Genomic DNA, 19435 nt, shown 5'->3' with positions numbered 1-19435 from the left:
TTTTTTTTGTGCTTTTTCTTTATAAACCATGTGCCACAGGTGGTTTTGTTAATTGTCAGAGTCTGGCCAGTGAGACCAGGTGTACCTGTGTGCTCCTCAGTACTGGAGCAGCTGGGGTTGTGGATGCTTTGCAGAGCCCAGCTTTTCATGGGTTCTGAGGATCTGAACTCAGGCTTTCTCATATTTTCATGGTGTTAAGAAAAAAGATGGCTTCAGTGTCACACAAAAGAACATGCAAGCAAGCAAACAATCAACTCCCCCTCACCCCCCCCCCCCCCAAAAGTAGCTTGGCACTGCAGTTTCTTTTTGTGAAAAGGTTAGACCACAACCCAAACCAGTCTAGAGCTCACCCTGGGACGGGAATGCACTTGCTCTTTATTCTAACACGGGTGGCGACTGTGTCTTTTTCCCATTGGCTGGACCTAACCTCAACGTGTTTCTTGATTGGCTAGCTTTAAAATAATTCTGAGAAGAAATGAAGGAAAAGGTAGTTGGTTGGCTGCTTCAGGCCATCAGATGATAGGAAAGAGGGGAGGGAGAAGTAACTGAGGGGGTACTTTGTGTAAGCAAATTTTTATTACCAGGTAGGTTAGTTTAAAAGATTTACATGAAAGGTTTACATGGCTGCCTTTGATAGGAAAAAAAAAAAAACATTTCACACAATGGCAAGTACTCTTGTCTCACCCTCTCCCCAGTCTCCCTCCCCACTTCCTGTTCTTTGTTACCACCTCCACCCAATATCTATCTATCCATCCATCCATCCCTCCATCATCTATCTATCCATCCATTCATCTATCCATCCATCCCTCAACCCAGCCAGCCAGCCAGCCAGTCAACCACCCACCCTCCCACCCATCCTTCTGTCTGTCTGTCTGTCTATCTCCTATCTATCTATCTATCTATCTATCATCTAACTATCACCTATCTCATTCTTTTTCTTGGTTCAATTGCTCTCTTACTGCTGTCCAGATCCCATCCAATTTTTGTGCCGGGGCCCTTTCTCCACTTGCTTCCTTTTACCCCACCTTCCTCCTTACTGCCGGTTCACCCACCCGCCAGCCAGCGCAAGTTCTGTGGTAGGTGCTTCACTGCATCTTCACCAAGCAGCTTCCAGTCAGGCGGGCAGTGAGAGCTCCTAGTAGGAAGACTTAAGTGCCAGGTACTGGCATTTCCAGGAGGGAAACCCTACGCTCTAGAGGGGAGAGGAATTCTGTAAGGGTCAGTGATGGTTCTCTCATAGAATAGTGAGTCAGGGTTGAGGGAGAGGCGTGAGAAGCTCTCACTTTCTAGGTAGTAGGCCGGCTGGAGCAGAGTTGGGGCTGGCTGGCAGAGGAATCTGTGGTATGTGAACAGCGGGAGGGGGCACATGACATGTGAGCTCTTCATTTTATGTCTTCTTTGCTTTAAAGAGATGTTGGTTACATCTGTTGTTAGGGGGAAAAGTATTTCTGCTGAAAGGTTCAGAGGGCAAAATAGAGACAGTGGTAGAACGGAAAACACGGGATTTTGCCTAAGGCCAGGGAAGAGAAAGCACAGTGATCACTTGGTCCTTTGTCTCTCTCACTGGCCCTTAAGCAGTTTGGGACTAGGGAAACGACGAGTTATTTCTGTGAAGAGGGGCTGGTGGATCACTGGACAGCTGTGATTTGGACTCAGGTTTGTTAGGCCCTGTGAGCCTCTTTCCGCCACCCTAAACAGAGGCAGGGATAGATGATCTCTGAGGCTTGATTCCAGGATGACTGATCACACATGTCTCCAATGGTTGCCTTCAAAGCCCTCAAGTTGACACAGGTCTGGTTTATCTTTACCCTAAGGAAGGCCAGACCAGCTTTGCCTCAGGCCCCAGAGCGCTGGCCCTGAGTGAGTGTCTCAGCAGAGACGGTGAGTAAGGCGAGATGGCCATGTGTAACAGTTTGTTCGCGAGCTAGGAGTATATGTACTGCCTTATGCTGAGTGCCAACAGCGCGGTTCAGGCTGTGCGTCGTTCAGCAGTGTGGGGCTGGCTCACAGCGGCAGCTCTGTGGACACCTCTGACCGCCCCCATGATGTTACCAGTAGAATTACTCTGCTCACATTTCAAGTTATTTTATCTCCCAAATACCCAGCATTCATTAAGAAAGGAGTTGTTTCTAATATCCCATCAGACCAGCCTTGAGAGAGATTCCGAGTGCTTTTTAAACTGAGCTGAATTAAACAGTCATTCTTTCTGGAACATGCCTTGTGCCCGATAGCATTCCATTGAATTCTCTCGAGTGTTTGAGGAGGCTAAGTTTGAACGTAAAACCCTGTTTGCAGATGAGAAGCTTGAGACTTGGTTCAGTGCATAATTGTCAGAACCAGGATGTGAAACTCGAACCTGCCCACAGGGCCCATACTCTGTGTGGCTGCAAGTCTGTTCTTGTGGCTCTGTCCAGGGCAAACATGTGATTTAGAGCAGGACTAAGCTGACTATAGCCACTGCTTGTTTTTGCATGACCCATGGGCTAAGAATAGCTTTTGCATTTTTAAGGGGTGGAGAGGAAAAGCAAGGAAAACTATTTCATAATGTAAAAATTATAGGAAACTCATGTACTTATGAATGAATAAAGCTTTATTAGAACACAGTCATGGGTATTAGTGGACTGGTGGCAGGCTTCACTCTACACTGACAGACTCATGTGCCCTGCAGAACCTAAGATATTTAATGCCTGGCCTTTCATAGAAGTTGACCGGGCGTCTGGTTCAGGGCATTCAGTAGGCTTAATGAGATGTTAAAAGTAATCAGTCACCTCCTGTGTACTGCACCAGCTCCCCGGTCATCTGCCACTTGAAGATTTGGGGTCTCATTCTGTTGTTTGATGTCTTACGTGTCTTCTCTGTACCAGGTATGGCAGTGCCCGTGTGATGGGACTTGCTAACGTGCCTTCTTCTCAAGAGCTCAGTCTCTTGGAGCGGATGACTGTGCTTTTCTCTCGAGACCTCGTGTTGGGTGATGGTTGTTCTTAGGCAGTTGTTTAATGCTCACTGGAGGACAGTGATGTCTAAATGTCTAAATGTGTGGGTGATGCAGGCTTTCACTGAAGTAGAAGGCTGTAGAGACAGGGAAATCAGGAAGTAATCTTTTCCATCACCTGCATTTCTGAGATTATTTTGCCACATGGTTAAGAAGGGACCCAAGATCCCAGGTTCTCAGCCAAACCTGATGCCCTCATTGCTAATTGTTAACTTGAGAGTGTGTCTTCTTAATTTCTGCACAGTGCCTGGGTGATGCCCTCTTCAGGGCTCACAGTGCTTGCTATCATTCGTAGATTCCTGCTGTGTTGCCATGAGGTGCTTAATGTTTACGAGCCTGCTGAATAAACTGTAGGGGGTTGGTCTGGTCTTGTATTCACCCCAAGATCTGGTTGCTCCAAGATGATCCTTGTGTATACCAGCCTCTGTTGGGTAAACCTTGCTCCCCAAATTAAAACTATTCATTAAATAAAACTGGAGGCAGCCAGTTATGGGGGAAAAAGGGAAAGGTGGAGTTTGAGGTGTCAGGCTGGAGGTCACAGGTAGTGGGCACGGGGAAAAGGAGAGAGGGAGAAGGGAGTGAAGAAAGTGAAGGAGGAGAAGCTGGAGTGAACAAGAGGTCTCCTCCGTGAGTCATGTTGGGCCAGCAGCACATGTCAGAGTCAACAGCACATATTTGGGAAGGACAATTCAGGTAGTGGGCGGACTAACATTAGCAATTTAGATTTGGGGTAACCCTCCACCCCCATAACTGTGCAGAGCCTAATAAATAAATATCATTGCTAGATGGGGATAAGTTTAATTGAAATAGTCTACAAATAATGTCTTTTTTCCCCCCCGACTATGTAGCTCAAACCAAACTGCTGTGAAGGCCCAGCACACTCAGGCCACAAGTTAGAGGAGAAAACTCAAGAAGCTGTGTCACTGGCTGTGGGCCTCTGCTGACTAACATTGTGGTGCCAATATTCAAATGTGGACTGGATGCCAAAGTCCCATTGATTTCCTATCCTTCCTCAGTTCTGCAGTTCAGGGGAATCCATGGGAGAGTGCGGGTGTGTGGGAATATCTGGGATCCTTGTGCACACAGTGACGTGACAGGAGGTCTTTAAAAAAGCAAACGAGCTTGCTGACACCAACACCCATGCCAACTGTGGCTTCTGTGATAGGGTCAGCCCTGGAGGCTGTGGATAGAGTGGACTGTGAGAGACTTTGTGGACAGCCAGAGGCATTAGTTTGAGCTGGGTCCTGAATATTCCTTGTTCAGCTGTGAGAAAGGGGGAGGGATATTAGAGATGGACCCAGGAAGCTATAGACTGCAACACATACAGTCTCTAAGCACCTGGGGCCCTAGTGAATGCTATATCTTAGCTTCTTTTATCCAGACTTTGAGCAGCTGGGCAGCACAAGGGAGAACTGATTGGGCTCAGGGAGTGGATTCAGTGGTCCAGTTTGAGGGCCCAGAGTTAAGTCATCAACCGAAGACCAACAGGTCAACATTTCGTTCCTTCGTTAGTGGTGGGGTGTTTGTGAGTAGAGTTGGTTGCACAGGTGGAGAACAGGTTAGGGAATAAAGGAGATGCTGAGGGGTAGAGAGAATGGTGCAGTCTATATTCTCAGTGTGGACATCATTGACAAGTCATTGGCCCGAAGCTCTTCCTCAGAGAAGACCTTAGAAAGTAAACAGTTCATTGGTGATCATAACCTTTGCATTGGGTTGCAGAGCACATGGCTGTCAAGGGCCACATGCTCAGATGTCTTCAGGCAGTTGAAAACATAAATAAATGATCTGAGCCTTACTGTCTCTCAGTCCGTCATATGCTCATGTTTGGTAGAGGAAACCAGCTGTGTGGGCACCGTGTTGCTTGGCAACTGTGCTGCTTATCCTCAGCACTGGGGTGACAGCACTGCCAGTGCTGGTGCTGTTTAGCACTTACCCCACAGAGAGGGTCACCGAGATCTGACTAATGGCTCAAATGTGGCCAGATAAGAAGTTTTTTTTTTTTTTAAAGGTATCGAATATCTAAATGAAAAAAAACAAAAAGCCAATTCCCCTTGCCCTTAAGATTTTTAAGAAATGTGAAGTTTTAAGAAACACTGCAGGAAGCTGGGCATCCTGGCCCTTGCATATAATAACCCCAGCTCTTCAGAGCTAAGGGAGGGGCATGACAAGTTCGGGGTCATCCTGGGCTACAAATTGTGCATGACTTGTCTTAAAAACAAAGGAACAAAACACCATCAGTCAAACAAAAGATACTGCTAAGTTCAACAACGAGGCCTCAATTAAGCAACCCCAGATTTATTGTGTGATGAAGAGGAAGGGCTGAGCTCCTCAACCTCTAGGCAGAGGCAACGCCAAGCCCTTCCAAGACGTTTGGGGATCTGTGATCAGTCTCAGTGCTGTATGTTTTGGTGGAGTTGCTAAAGAGTGTGGGGCCTACTCTCTACCTTCACAAAGTCCTTGGTCAGGCAAAGTACCAGTTTCCAGCTTGTCTTCTCTGCAGTCCATTTAAAGTTTCCATTAATTGTTGAGTTTTGTTTAAAAAAATTCCTAAGCCCACTGTCTCTAGAATTGAGAGTGTTTGGAATTGAAATGAAAACATTTGCTCAAGTATCTATTGCACTAAATCTTAAAATTAAAACTGTCCTGTCTCAGAAGACAAGGAGAATATTCCCTTTGGCTGTCCCAGAACTTGCCATCCTCCTGCATCTGCCTCCTGGGTATTGGCATGTGGACCATGAATACAGCGCAGACCTGTTCGAACTCAGATTACTTTAAAAATCGAAAGGTCACTTGAAGTTTAGTTGCTGTCATCTGGTGTGCACAGACACGTACGTGATTATACTGACATGAGATGTGGAATTGTGTTCTCATGTGTTATTCATAAGGTTCCTTTGGGGTGTGTGTGGGGGGTCGGCAGTAACAGCTCTGGTGAAAATACTGACAGAAGCTCCTGGCCCGAGATTTCTAAGGCTTCCCCCAGCTCTGCATCTCAGAGTTCACATGACTTCTCTCAGGTAGGGCCTCTGACTACATGTTCCTCTGTACCTTGTGGAAGAGGTCATTGTGCCTCCAGCCTCCTCCAGCTTTGAAGCGGTTGGGCTTTTCAGTAAGGGTGGTGCCCATTTCCTCCACTGAAGCTTCACCTTGAATCTTCAGTGTGTAGAGTTATGGGTGATGCTGACCCTTAAGGATGGCAGGATCAAAATACGAGTCCTTTATTTGCCTGAGAGGTAGAGTACCTGTGCCTGTTCTCATCTTACTATGACCGATCGTTGCCATGTTATCTGCTCTCCTGCTCAGGCCCTGCCTTTGGGCTCCATGGTGGAATTTAATGTCAGGTACTAAGATCAGTTCACCAGGTAATCCCTGACTCCCGGGCCGTTCAGCCATGGTGCTTGCTGCATGTGTTTGGTGGGAGGTCCCGCCAGTGTGCTTTTTCTCAGAAGTCAAGGATTTGCCTTTCTGTGGCCTGTTATTTCAAGGAGTGTTTGGATAATATTCACAAAGAGACGAGCTAGAGCGAGGAAGGAAGGTGGCCTTTCGGAATCTGACTCAGTTTGCTCCAGATCCTATAAAATACTATTTGATTTTAAACGTTGCTTGAAGCAGTTCACATTTTGGTTAATTGCGTCAGTGAGTAAATGTAACTGTTGTCATCTGGTGTGTGGGCTTGGCTTTAGAAGGATAAAGAGTCTAGTGTTTACTGGTTGTGTACTTGAGTCCCTTTCACTCGCCCTTGAACACCCGACCTGTAGAATGGACAACCTGCTTTCTCCTCACTTGCTAAAATCCAGGCTGCTCCATGATTTCAGTTTCTTTTGCTAAAGCTGCTTCAGTCAGTCAGTCCCAGTGAGCTGATAGAACATGTCCCTTAGGCCACGCCAGTCTGGCAAGGCCAGGCCTTTGTAACCTTGGCTTTCCCGGCATCTGTTGAGACCTGCCTGTAGATGAGGCTGCATAGTGCTTCCTGGAGTTAAGGCCAGGGGTTCTAGGGTCAGGCAGAAGGGGTGCAAATCTTCAAATGTAAGCTGAGTGACGTCGGGACAGGACCAGGGGAACCAGCTGTGCTATCAGCACCTGTAAGATGGGGATAACTATAGTGTCTGCTCTCTGTGGTCTCAGAAGTTTTCAGTGAGATAGTAAATGTAACACACATACAGCACGGTGATGGGCTGGGAGGAGAGTCGATTAATGTTACAGCAGGTACAGGGCCAGGTGTCTCTGTGTGGGGTTGTCTGCCACAGTTTTACACGTTACAGAGTATTATATCAATCACCTGACCTCTTCCTTAGTCACCATTTTCTAGAGTCCTTAGGCGAGGTCTACCTGCTTGTCTAGGCTCCCCTATCCTGCTCACTTGCTCTGCCATTTTCTTTGAAGTTTTTTTAGGCTTATGAGCTCTTAGTGGGTCTGGTCCACCTTAAGCACCCCCTTGGCCTTTGGTGACCTGCACCATGCAAGGGTTGAGGTAGGGAGTTGAGTGGTATGGACTGAATGCTTAGAGGTCATCAGGTGAATTGGAAGGGTGGCTTTGGGGTTTGACAGGAGTCAAGGACCCTTGCTGTGCTTGGATCTTGAGAGAACACACATGGGACATGTGTCGTAGATGCCCTTTCATTATTTTCTAGTTGAGGAAATGAGTGGTGTTGGGAGACTCTCAATCCCGTAGACAGAGGCCAGGGGGTGGGACCTGCCCTTTATTATTCTCTTATTTATCATTTTATCTTTTAAGACAGGGATCTCACTTTGTAGCTCAGGCCATCCCAGAACTCACTCTGTAGACCAGGCTGGCCTTGAACTCACAGAGATCTACCTCCCTCAGCCTCACAAGTGTTTGGATTAAAGGCATATGCTGCTACCACACACAGCTTGAACCCAAACTTCTCGACTCTGCTGGGCTGGGCTCTCACCCAGAAGATGAGCCTGGGTTATTTTCTCCGTGCCCCAACTGACCCCTGTCCACCTATGTGCACCCCAGGAGGAGGCTTACCTCTGTGAACTATGCCGGGGTGCCCTCGACTTCTGTTTTCCTACTGACAGTGGAGATGGGAGAGGCAGTCACCTCAGCTTTCTTTCTAGCTGTGGACCTCCAGGGTTCTTGCACACTGCTGTAGCTTTGCCACGGCCCCATCCACTCTCACAGAAGGCCCTGCTTTAGGCGTTGTTCTGTTTTGTATTCCAAATAGAGGGTTCTGTATAGAGTCATAGCCATAGTATGACAGAACAGAAACAAACGGCAGCAGATAGCCGCCTGTCCTGGCTCTCGTTAGTTTTGCATATGGATGCTGTCTTGGGAGGTTTTGAAGGCCACAAGCCTTTGCAGGCCTAAGGTGCAGCTGCCCCTGCTCTATGGACCTCAGATTATAAGGACAGAGCACAGCATGGAAGTGAGGATCAGAGCCACGAGTGATCCAGGAAGAAGGGTGTGTGTGTAGAGGTGCATTTAGGGGTTCCAAAGCTTATAGCTTGGGAGACTGGGATGATGGGGAACTTACACCAGAGAAGTGGGGGGGAGAGGAGGAGCGAAAGGGTCTATTTTGGTGTGTGGTGTTGTCATGTAGCTTTGGGGAGAATTTGAAGGGTTCAGATCCATGTTCCCAGTGAGGTCTGCTAGCCTGGTTGCAGAGCAGGAAGAATTCAGAGTTCCTTCTCTTATTCTTCTTCCCCTTCTTTTCCTCCACAAAGCTTCCTTTCCCTCCTCCCTTGAGCACGGTGGAGAGGGACTGAGCAAAACCCGAGACTCTATTCAATAGTGAGAGGAACTGTTTGGAAGTGCGTTTCAGCGGCATTTAGCGCATCCAGCCTATTGTGCGACTGCATCTCTCAGTTCTCCTCATTTAGAATCACCCGTAAAGAAACCCACAGATTGGGTTCGTGTGTAACCAGGCCTCTTCCCTTTCCAGCCCCCATGGCTCCTGGCCTGTGTTCCGCTTCTGTGAGTCTCTGTTCTGGATATTTTATATAAATGAACTATGTCGGGTCATGTGTCTGGCCTCTTTCCTGTAATACCACCTTTTTTGAGATTCATCCATGTATCAGGAGTCAGTGCCCCCGTTCCTCTTTTTGATCTGGTGATTTTCTGTTGTATAGACCTGATGTAGTCAGTGGGTACATTTTCCCTTTTGGCTGTGGGAATAGTACTTCTGCAACACCGTCAACAGCTCCCTGGTGCAGGGCTGTGACGTCTGGTGCCCCTTGAGTCCTAAGCCCTAGGTCGAACTCCCTAGTCCTCTGTATAACAGCTCTCCTAGGTTACCAGGGGAAGGCTGGGGGAGGGGCATGCTTCCATCTCGAGCTTGTCTCTGGTACTTCATCGTCTACTTTAATTTCTGTCCAGAGGGAAGTAGGGAAAGTTTTGGTCCTGCCTCCAGTCGGCAGCATCTCTCTCCAGGCTTTCTCCCCTTGGGCATGCTCAGACCCTTGGGCTGTGTAACCCGAGCGCCCGGTCCTTCTCTGTGGATGGAGATTCTTATTTTTGTTGCCACCACAGCCATCTGGGCAAGGGCATGGGGAGGACTCGATGTAGGACCTGAGGAATGCTTACTGCTTTCCCTGGGTGTGGAGACTGATGTGGGGGTACCAGAGGGAGGAAAGTCTCCCCTCCTCCTCCAGGAGCAGCAGGACCCATGGTTCCCAGACTCCCTTCCTGCAGGTAACCTTGGTGTACTTTTTTTTTTTGTGCCTGGGAACCCATCTCCTATCATCTCGCATCAGGCTTCCCACAGGCTTTTCCTTCTGTTTGGAAGAATGGACCTTCTGTTGGTGGCATTTTTTTTTTAAAGTATGCATGAAGTGCCCACCTGTCCAGGTATCTCACAGGTGCTATTTACGGGTGTTTTTTATCTGGTTTGTCAAAGAGACTGGGGTCCTGACTGTGCCATCCGTTAACCTGAGCCGATCCCAGAAGAGGAGCCATTGGCCTCTCAGGATTCTTGCGTGCAGTTGCAGGTTAAGTGAAAGTCAGTGAACCTTACTTTGTTCTGTGAACCAGCGTAACTTGTTCTAGTTAACGGGCGGTGCAAAAGCAGGTAGTTGCGTGGTCAGCTCTCCCCTGGAAAGGAGTCTGGATTACTGGTCGACTTAGTTCAAGGTTCAAGGTCGGCTTATCCACTTCCTGGAGCTATCTCAACAGATAGGTGATCTTCAAAGTGTTGCCGAAGCCACAGGCATCACAGGCAGAGCCCATGAAATCCACCACGGCAGCACTGTAGTAGCCCTTGATACCCCTTTGCTTGGCTGGGTCTTAGTGCCTATGGCTTCCAAGCAAACATTCCAAGCTGACATTATTTGGAAGTCAGGTCCGAGGAGGTGAGGGTGAGAGGGGAAAGGTAGAGAGGGAGGTTGGCAAAAAGTTGATAGCTAACCGTGTGCTTTTGAAGTGGCCATTGCTTTACCATGAGCTCCAAAGAGACTCACCTGGGTTGCCTTGTTTGTGGCACAGGGACATCTGGGAGGGTTCAGAGGAGAAATCTGGCCTGGCCTGTCTCAGAACACAGGGAACTTTTTTTTTTTTAAATAATTGATAGGGAAGTAACATAAGTATGTAATATCTTTTATATTTAAAGCATGTAATATCTTTTATATTTAAAGCATATAGTATCTTTTATAATTAATTTTTAAATCTTCACTAATCCCTAGCATTTTCTCCACTTAGAAGGTGGCAGAGCTGTGGTTCAACACAGGGACTCTGTAGTCTGAGTATCATGGTTCAAATCCAGGCCCCGCTATTCACCTCCTTACTAATGAGCTGTTTGGAAGACTCAGTTTGTGTCTGAGAGCATTTTGAACAGAGCCTGGCGGCCAGCGCTCTGACTGAATTCACTTCCACTTGCTGAGCACAGCGACTCAGAGCTGTGATTTCCTTTTTCTCCAACAGATGGTCCTTGCCCCTTAAGGTGACTTAAGGGGACACATGACAAAGATCTTGAGGCACCGTGCTCTGCTTTTGCGGGTACCCTTGCCTGCTTTTGCAGGCAGTCCTGTTTACCTGTCTCTGAGGGCATGGCTGCTGCTGTCCTCTTTCTCTGGATAGCGAGGGAGGCTCTTCAGAGGTGTGCTTGGCCCTTGTAGGTGCTTCCTGCTGGAATATTTGCGATAGTGCTCTCTGACTGGAGTTTCTTTTAGACTCATGACCCTCCAATGGCAAACCATCAGAGGGCAGGATGCAGGTCTCTGATGGTTTCTGGTGGTCCTTAGATGAATGGGTTCTAGGAGGCGCATTAGTGTATTGATACCAAGGGGAGATAGACCACAGGCAGGTGCCAGAAGTCACCATCCTAAAGAGTGGAGGTTTTGAACTTGGCTTTTAAGTACTAGGTACAGTACACTTGCTCCTTTGTGCTGGCCATGGACTCTTCTGTTTTCCTCCCTCCCCTTGGTCCATAATAAACTGTATTGGTTGACATATTGTCTGGCCTGAGGGGCAGTAGCAGCTGGCACTCCTCAGATGAGCTGAGAAAGGTTAATTCTGAGAGACGAGGCAGTGGAAAGTTTTGGGGGACCTTGGGGACTCTGTTCCTCCTCCTCAGCTAACGAGTTCTTTTTTTGTGGCACTCATTGAGTGCCTATTGTATGCACTGTGCTTCTGCTCCTGTGGAGGAGACAGTGGTGACAGAGTTAGGGTGGTCTCATTTTCCTGGGTGGTTACTGAAGAGACTTCTTAAGCGGTGGCATTTTGGGTCAGGCCCTAGGAAATAAGTAAGTTTTGGGGCCCTGTGATTTTGTGAGAGGGAATAAATGTGTTTAGGGTCCTAAGGGGAAATTGGCTCCAAGAATATGAGTGTCACCAAGATTAGAGGAGCCTGCTGGGTAGTTAAGGGTGGATTTTTATTCTAACTGTGGTGGGCAATTGTGGGGGCATTTCTCCTCCTTTTGATTATTTTCTTTTTCTCAATCACCGTGCTTTGGAAATTCCAATCACCAAAAGCATGTATTTAAGAAACAATGGGACATGCAGCCTTGAATTACATTAGGCTTTGGGGAAATAACGTATGGTCTGAATGATCGTGAATACCGCTGAAGGGACTCCCTCTCCCCCTAACGGAAGACTAAAATGGTTAACTAAATCTGTAAGGCCTCAAGTTTTGCTTCTTTCCAAAGCTGCATACCAGATAATTAAGAACTGATGCCCTCTACTGATAGACTGAAAAAGGGAGTATTGTATAGTGAGAGGTCCCAAACCCTTTGACTGCATTTCAGCCATGGCTTTAACAGTAGGCTGGCCCTGGGCATGGCTACAGGGAAAAGCTTGTACAGGTCTGCATTTCCTTCTGCATCCTTCTGTCAGTTCACCTCACAGGGGCAGGAGGGAGCACTGTGAAAAACACTGGGTTTAAGTAGTCAGCAGCCCAGTTAATCTTTCTTAGTTGACTTGTGTTTTCCCTGTATTTAAAGCCCAAAGACGCCCTATCCACGGCCATCAACCTTCCATGCACTCAACACCCACCCCCAATATTAAGTCCTCAACTGCTTTGTTTCTGATTTGCATTTTCACGGCCGAATGAATCTGCTGACTTCCCTTTTCTTTTCCGTTACAGGTTGTGTGCGCAGGTGCGGGTGAGTACCTTGCTCCTTTCCATTCTTGTATTGTTACTGCCCCCTAGTGGACACAGAGCTACACTAGTGGCATAAACTGGGAAAAAATATCACTGGGGAAAAAAAAATCACAGGGAAAAAAATGTATCAAAAGCGTACTTAGGGGGCTTGTGGTTAAGAGCACTGGCTGCTCTTCCAGAGGAGCCGAGTTTGGTTCCCAATGACAGCTCACAGCTGTCTATAGCTTGAGTTCTAGAGGATCTGGTATCCTTGCTCAGGCCTGCAGGCAGGACATCAATGTATACAGAAATACAACAAACCAAAACCCCCCAAACCGTGTACTTTCCGTTTTTCCCCCTTAGAAATCGAATGAAGAGAGAATGTAAAGTTGTTTAACTACAACTATAAACATCTTTTGTTTTCCCAACTGAATGTTGGTGATGTATTTCCAACTCCTGGGTGGTAGTTTGGGGGCAGCCTGAGGGACATAGTTAAGCCACCAGTTCATAAATACATTGAACTTCCTGTGATTTTTCTTTTGCCAGCCTACACCCATGGGTGAGATACATGTGTTGAAACTGTAATACTGTGTATTTCTATTTCATGTGATATTTTACAAGCCCTTTCTTGTGTTGCTGTCTTGCTACCCTTACAATATGGTGTTGTGGAATTATACAAATTCTTCGAAAGCAGAGGCAGCCTCCTGTGTCTTTTGATTTTGAGTGTTATCCTGGGAGTGGGTCTATAGCTCATGGCTGGGCACTTGCCTGATACATATGAGGTCTGGCATCCTTAGAACAGTGAATCAGTATAAAGTTCCTTTCCTCTTGGCCCCCCCAGTGCTGTGTGGAGGCCTGAGTCTCAGTTGTAGCTGGGTGCTGCTTTCCCTGGTCTGTAGGAAGACAAGATAAACACAGATGCCTGCCTAATATTATCATATTTGGTTTACATAGCCAAACACATCCAGCTAAAAGCACCATTCTGGGACCAAGACCTTACTGTTTCTATAGTAGTTATAGTAGTTAGTACTTAAAAAAAAGTATATTTTTGGGAAAAAATGCTAGTGTGTGTCCCTAAAATTCAGGAACTTTTTTTCTTTTCCTGCAAAGCCAAGCCAAGCCAAGCCAAGCCAAACCAAACCAAGCCAAACCAAACCAAACCCCCAAAACAACGCAAAGCCTAGGGATCACTGAGATAAAATGATCGACTTGGTCTCACAGTGTTTTACAAAGAGGGCAGAACTTACTGAACCCTTCTAATGAGGCAAATCTTTGTTAATAGCAGTAATTATGCAGAACTATCACAAACAATGGGGAGCCCACACAGGCACTGTCTCTCCTGTGAATCAGCCTGAGAGATAAGCTGGGAGGGAGCTGGAGCTCTGCAGAATTTCATCTCTAGTGCACTCTAGCTCAGAGGGTGGAGTGTTTTGAATGCTCAGTGGCAGGAACAAAACTCCCGAGCTATTCTAGAAGGCGTTTCCTGGGAGCTCAGGACTTCTGGAGCCACAGGAAGGGCCCTGCATTAGTCTGCTGGGTTCCTTCATGGCCATTATACACATTCTCTCTTCCCACAGTTACCTTCTCTGAGCACACAGGTAGCTGTCTTCTCTTGTGTCCTCATGGGGCCCCCTCCAGCCCCTGTGCCTATGGACTAATCTGCTCTTCTTACAAGGATGGCACTTTTAAGGAGAGGGACCCCCCACTCTCATGACCTCATTTGAACTTAACTCCTTGACATGCTGTTTTGCAAGTACACACACATTTACTATTTTAATGTATGGATTTGGGCGATGACACAATTTAGCCTATAGCATATAGGGAGCAGGATTTAGATGCAGCCCTCCAGAACTGATTTCTAGATTAAGGCTTAATTACCCTCCTGTGACAGGTGACAGGGTGAGAAATTGAAGGGTGAGAAATTCAGAAGGGTCCTGAGTTGTGAACCCCAGCTTCAACTGCACATAGCGCTGATGTAAGAAAGAAGGACTGAGTTCCAATCGCAGTATGTACCGAAGAGACCTATGAGACACGTCCAAGTATTTTCTCCTGTCGTTGCAAATACACATTCTTCTCCACTGGGGATAGAGCACTGTCTGGGATAGACCTATTTTAGGCTACACAATACATCTCAGGAGTATTCAGGTAGCTCTAGATGTAAGTATCTTTCACAGTAAAGTAAAACTTAGAAATCAGTTATTACAAACCCTGGGAACTACACACATTTGGAAACTAGCAGCATGTGCTCACATAACCAGTAATGCAAGAAGAAAGAAAAGGAATTCAAACATTTGAGAAAAAACGGAAAGACCATATTTCAAAACACACAGGATATGGCAAAGAGCTGTTCTAAGAGGAGGTTTGTATGAGTAAATGACTTTGTCAGTTCCTCCTTGAAAGACCAGAAACCCAATTCAACAGCACACTGAAGACCCTTCAGTGTGATCAGGTGAGATCCCTCCCAGGGATTTAAGGATGACTCAGCATACGGACAGGACACAGGCCTATGTGATAATGCTGCATTAATAGACAAAATCTACAGTATTATTTCAGTAAATGAAGAGGAAACATTTAGTAAAAATGTACCTCCTCCCATGACTATTGAAATGCAGGAGTCTATTTCCCCATGTTGCTCAGGTTCTCTGTATGAATTAAAAAAAAACAACAACCAAGTTAGGTCTTAGCATAGACTTTTGCTACTGAGATTGGGGCCATAGCCATCGTCCTGCAGATGGGAAGAGTGAGCGGCATGTGCACACTTAGCACCTGGTACCAAGGCTGGGACATTGCTAACTACCCTCCGGGGTGCTGCTCATCTCGCCACCTCCTCTGATGTAGCTGTTACCACTTTCTCCTCACGGCCATTGTCATTGATTGTAAATGGTGGCACCCAGTGATATGTGAACCTGTCAATTTAGAGAAGAAACTCAATGCCTGAAGGGGTGCAGCAGATTATCCCTGAAGTGTTTAATTTTTCTTTGCTCCTCTTCCAACCCTTTCTATGGACTGGGTGAATTTGCACCTCCTCCAGGTGAGGCACAGCGCCCAGGTCATGCTGAGAGGACTACAGCAGTGGCTTCTCCAGCACCCTGAGAATAAGGACTTACCTTGTATTTACTGTTCCTGGTCATTGCTCCTCCATCTTGGGCTAACCAAGTCCACTTCACTTGCTAGTATGACTGTGAATAACCACATGGCTTCCATTGGTTTGGAGTCTAACATATTTGGCCTTGTACAGGGATATTCAGAGAGTTGAAATGATTTTGAATAAAATTTTATGACCAGGGTGAGTAGGATTGAGTTGTCTTAATATATTGACCTTGTCTATAGTGTCACGATGGTTTAGTGATGGTTAATGTACAGTTGGTACATTAGAGTTAAGATCGAGTTTCAAAGGGGCTCAAACCAAGTCACTCAGTGGGTAGAATAGATTTTTATGGGTGGTTTTCCAAGACTCATTTTGCATTTTAGATATCTTTGTGTCAGTTTATGTCAAGGTTTAAACTCATGGCCAACATGGCCTCCGTCTGTTTACTTTGTCTTCAGTTTCAGGAACACGCACTCATGCGCAGTGTGTATATATTCAGGGGAGTCAAAGAGGCAAACCAAGAGAAATAAAATTGAGAGCCAACAAGATGGACTTTATTCTTACATTTATTAATTTGTCACATATGATTAATCCCACTCTTTCTCTCTCCTCTCTCTTCATTTAAGTAGCGCCCAGTCCTGTATTTGACGTTGAAGCTGTCACCAGCCCTACCAGTGTGGTATTAACGTGGAAACACAATGATTCAGCCACTTCAGAATATAAGATAAATGAGGGAAACACGCTGCGGTATACTGTTAAAAACCAGACATCATTTAACATCACAGGCTTAAGCCCAGCTACTTCCTACAAATTCTCCATCACCTTGGGAACAGTCAATGAGACCTCAGGAAAGCCCACATACAAAAATATCACAACAGGTAAGGGACAAGGTAAACAGGGCTGGTGGCTACAGCAGTGGCCTGGGGAGGTGAGGAGGGAGGTTTGGAGGTCACAGGACAGGACTCTGTGGAAAAGATCATATCAGACACTATGTATGAACAACATTATCTTGTCCCCATGAAGCCCGAGGGCTGAAGGGGAAACCTGTGGCATGGGAAAGTTAAATTTCTTCTAAGATCCCATAGTCCTGGCATCAAGAGTGATGGGACTGGAACCTGGAGAGCCAGAGTCTAGCCGCTAGAAGGTCCGTGATATCCATACAGTCACCAGGATCCATTAAATTGTGTGGTTTATTGATGTTAAATTCTTTAGTATAAAGACAAAGAGAGCGGGAGATGTAGCTCATCAGTATAGAGTTTGACCCTACTTCAACTCTCTGTGGTCAGCAGCACCCCCCACACACAGACAGGCACACAGACACAGACACAGACACACACACACACACACACACACACACATACACACAGGTACACAGACACAGACACACAGACACACAGACACATAGACACACACACATAGACACACACACAGACACACACACAGACACATAGACACACACACATAGACACACACACAGACACACACACAGACACATAGACACAGATACACAGACACACAGACACACACACAAACATACACAGACACACACACAGACACACACACAGATACATACACAGACACACAGACACACAGACACACAGGCACACAGACACAGACACACACACAGACACACACACAGACACACACACAGACACACAGACACACAGACACACAGGCACACAGACACAGACACACACACAGACACACAGACACACACACAGACACACAGACACACAGACACACACACAGACACACAGACACAGACACACACACATACCCCTGGGGTTGGAGAGATGGTTCAGTATATAAAGGGCTTACTGTGCAAGTGTGAGAACCAGACTTTGGATCCTCAGCACCAGCTTGGTAAATCCTGGGTGGGCATGGAGGCCTCCCTGTAATCCCAGATTAAATACAAAACCAACCACCAGTGACCTGATTTGTGTCTGAAACGTCTGACGTGAGAAGTCTGACATGAGAAGTCAAATCAATGACCAGTTGTGTCAGAGCTGGGGGCTGCCTTAGAGTCACTTATCCAGCATCTTCGCAGCCGGCCCTCTGCAGGCCGCAGGCAGGGTTCTTCTCTGTTCGAAGCTCCGCCAACTTTGCCTTTGTGTGCTTGTCTGTATTCTGGTCTCCTCACGGCACACACCAGCAGCTGATGCTCTCGAGCTTAGTCATCCTGCGTCCCCTGCTCTCCCTGTTTTCAGAGCACAAAGCAAAGGGAGAGATGCTGGGTGCTGCAGGATGTGTTTCTAACCCTAATACTCACGAAGCAGTGGTGCGGAGTCTGTTGCAAGTCTGAGCCCAGCCTGGGCTACATAGTGAAACCAACTAAACAAGCAGTAAAAAGGCGGCAAAAACAGAAGGGAGTGTATGTCCTTTTAGCTGAATTGGTTTAAATTATGTCGCCATCAGGCAATAAGGTGATGGAAGGGCCTGGGCATAAAATATTGTTTGCATTAGTTGAACGGAAGCTTCCAGATTTAGAAATAGTCATTTGTTTGATCCTTTATTTTCAGTGTCTAAAATTAACACAGTTAAATGCCACTGTGTAGAGGGGTATTTTAAGAAGAACTTCAAATTCCTGTTGGGAATTTGAGCAATCTTGAACAGTGATGCAGAATGTGAGCAGTTCGGGTTTCAAGGTTTCTCTTCTCGAGTTTTCTAATGGTGTTTGTTCCCTGCCTCTGTGATGTCATGGGGAGGTTTAGGCTCTGATATGAAAGGCACGTATTTAGTGGGTCACTTAGGCAGTGACCTAAGGAAGATGGCTTCAGAGGCCTTTCCCACTAATTCCCACTGTGTGTTTTTGAAACAGAGCCCTGGCCAGTGTCGGATCTCCAAGTCGCCTACATCGGTGTGACACAGGCTCTTCTCGCCTGGAGCAATGCAAACGGCACCGCTTCTTACCGGATGCAGATTGTAGAGCTGACCACAAATTCATCAGGTGGTATTTCAGATCTGAAGCCGGGGACCCATAAGAGCTTGGCTGTCCAAGGATCGAATGAGACCCAGCATGACTTATGGGTCACAGAAGGCGTCTCGGGTGAGTTACGCAATTGTGTATCCGGTTTTGATTTTTATCATTTACTGGTGTATGTTTGTGTAGGGTTTGAGAACTGCTGGTAGACTGCCCTGCCACAGTGTTGTGTGGTCTCATACCTTAGTGAGGAGGAGGGCTCCTAGTTTACAAGTCAACACAGCGCTCAGTGTGGTACTTGGGGACTGGAAGGTCGATAGGCCTTTTCACCTTTCACATCGGCTGAACAGTGACAGGTGTTAAACAGTGGATGACCAAATCAGTTCCCCCATTGAGGAGAGGGATCCTTAGTAGGCAAACCCAGCAGATGTCTTTTGTGCTTTCTTTAGAGAAGTCAATTGTAGACTCTGTAGCAGTGGATTCCTCTGGTAACTGTGAAATGAGGAAGAGGAGAGACTAAATCTCCATTTTACACCAAGGCAACGAAGATACAGATTACGTATTAGAATCAGAAACCAGATGCTGAGTGCTAAGACTGAAAGGTAATTTATGGCCCACGACAGGTAGTGAGGCCTTCAGGAGATAGGCCACTCTCAACTCTGTCTCCTGATTTGGTGTCTGTGTCTGGTTGCCTCTCAGGGAGCACCCCTCCCACATAGTTCAAGGCGAAGTGGACATGGGCTCTTCCTATCTCAGAGCAGTCTGAGGGAGACTGCCATGGTGGGATGGCAGAAGACACTTCCCAAGGAAAGGAGAATGGTTCAGCATATCAGAGCTCAAAGAAAACTATAAAATAGCTGTGGTGTTACGGAGTAATACAAAGTGAAGTATCTGGTTCTTTT

At 46.7% G+C, this 19435-nt stretch overlaps 1 protein-coding gene across 7 annotated transcripts in view; it reads left to right on the top strand.

The window, feature by feature from the left end:
• Positions 1-19435, top strand: part of Ptprj (protein tyrosine phosphatase, receptor type, J) — a 155918-nt gene that overhangs the window by 92072 nt on the left and 44411 nt on the right. For 4 of the 7 annotated variants that reach the window (XR_010064596.1, XM_039104656.2, NM_001399120.1 and 1 more), the window contains exons 2-4: positions 12529-12547; positions 16243-16491; positions 18432-18659. Coding sequence is in view for 3 of the 7 variants with exons in the window: in XM_039104656.2 (XP_038960584.1) it covers positions 12529-12547; positions 16243-16491; positions 18432-18659 (496 nt within the window). In the remaining 4 variants the exon portion in view is untranslated. Of the gene's footprint in view, positions 1-12528; positions 12548-16239; positions 16492-18431; positions 18660-19435 lie in introns of all 7 variants that reach the window. The other 3 variants (XR_010064594.1, XR_010064597.1, XR_010064595.1) reach the window with 1 other exon arrangement.

The sequence above is a fragment of the Rattus norvegicus genome, chromosome 3 (genome assembly GCF_036323735.1).
Source record: "Rattus norvegicus strain BN/NHsdMcwi chromosome 3, GRCr8, whole genome shotgun sequence".
Taxonomy (NCBI): domain Eukaryota; kingdom Metazoa; phylum Chordata; class Mammalia; order Rodentia; family Muridae; genus Rattus; species Rattus norvegicus.
This window is presented reverse-complemented; position numbering and strand designations above follow the sequence as displayed.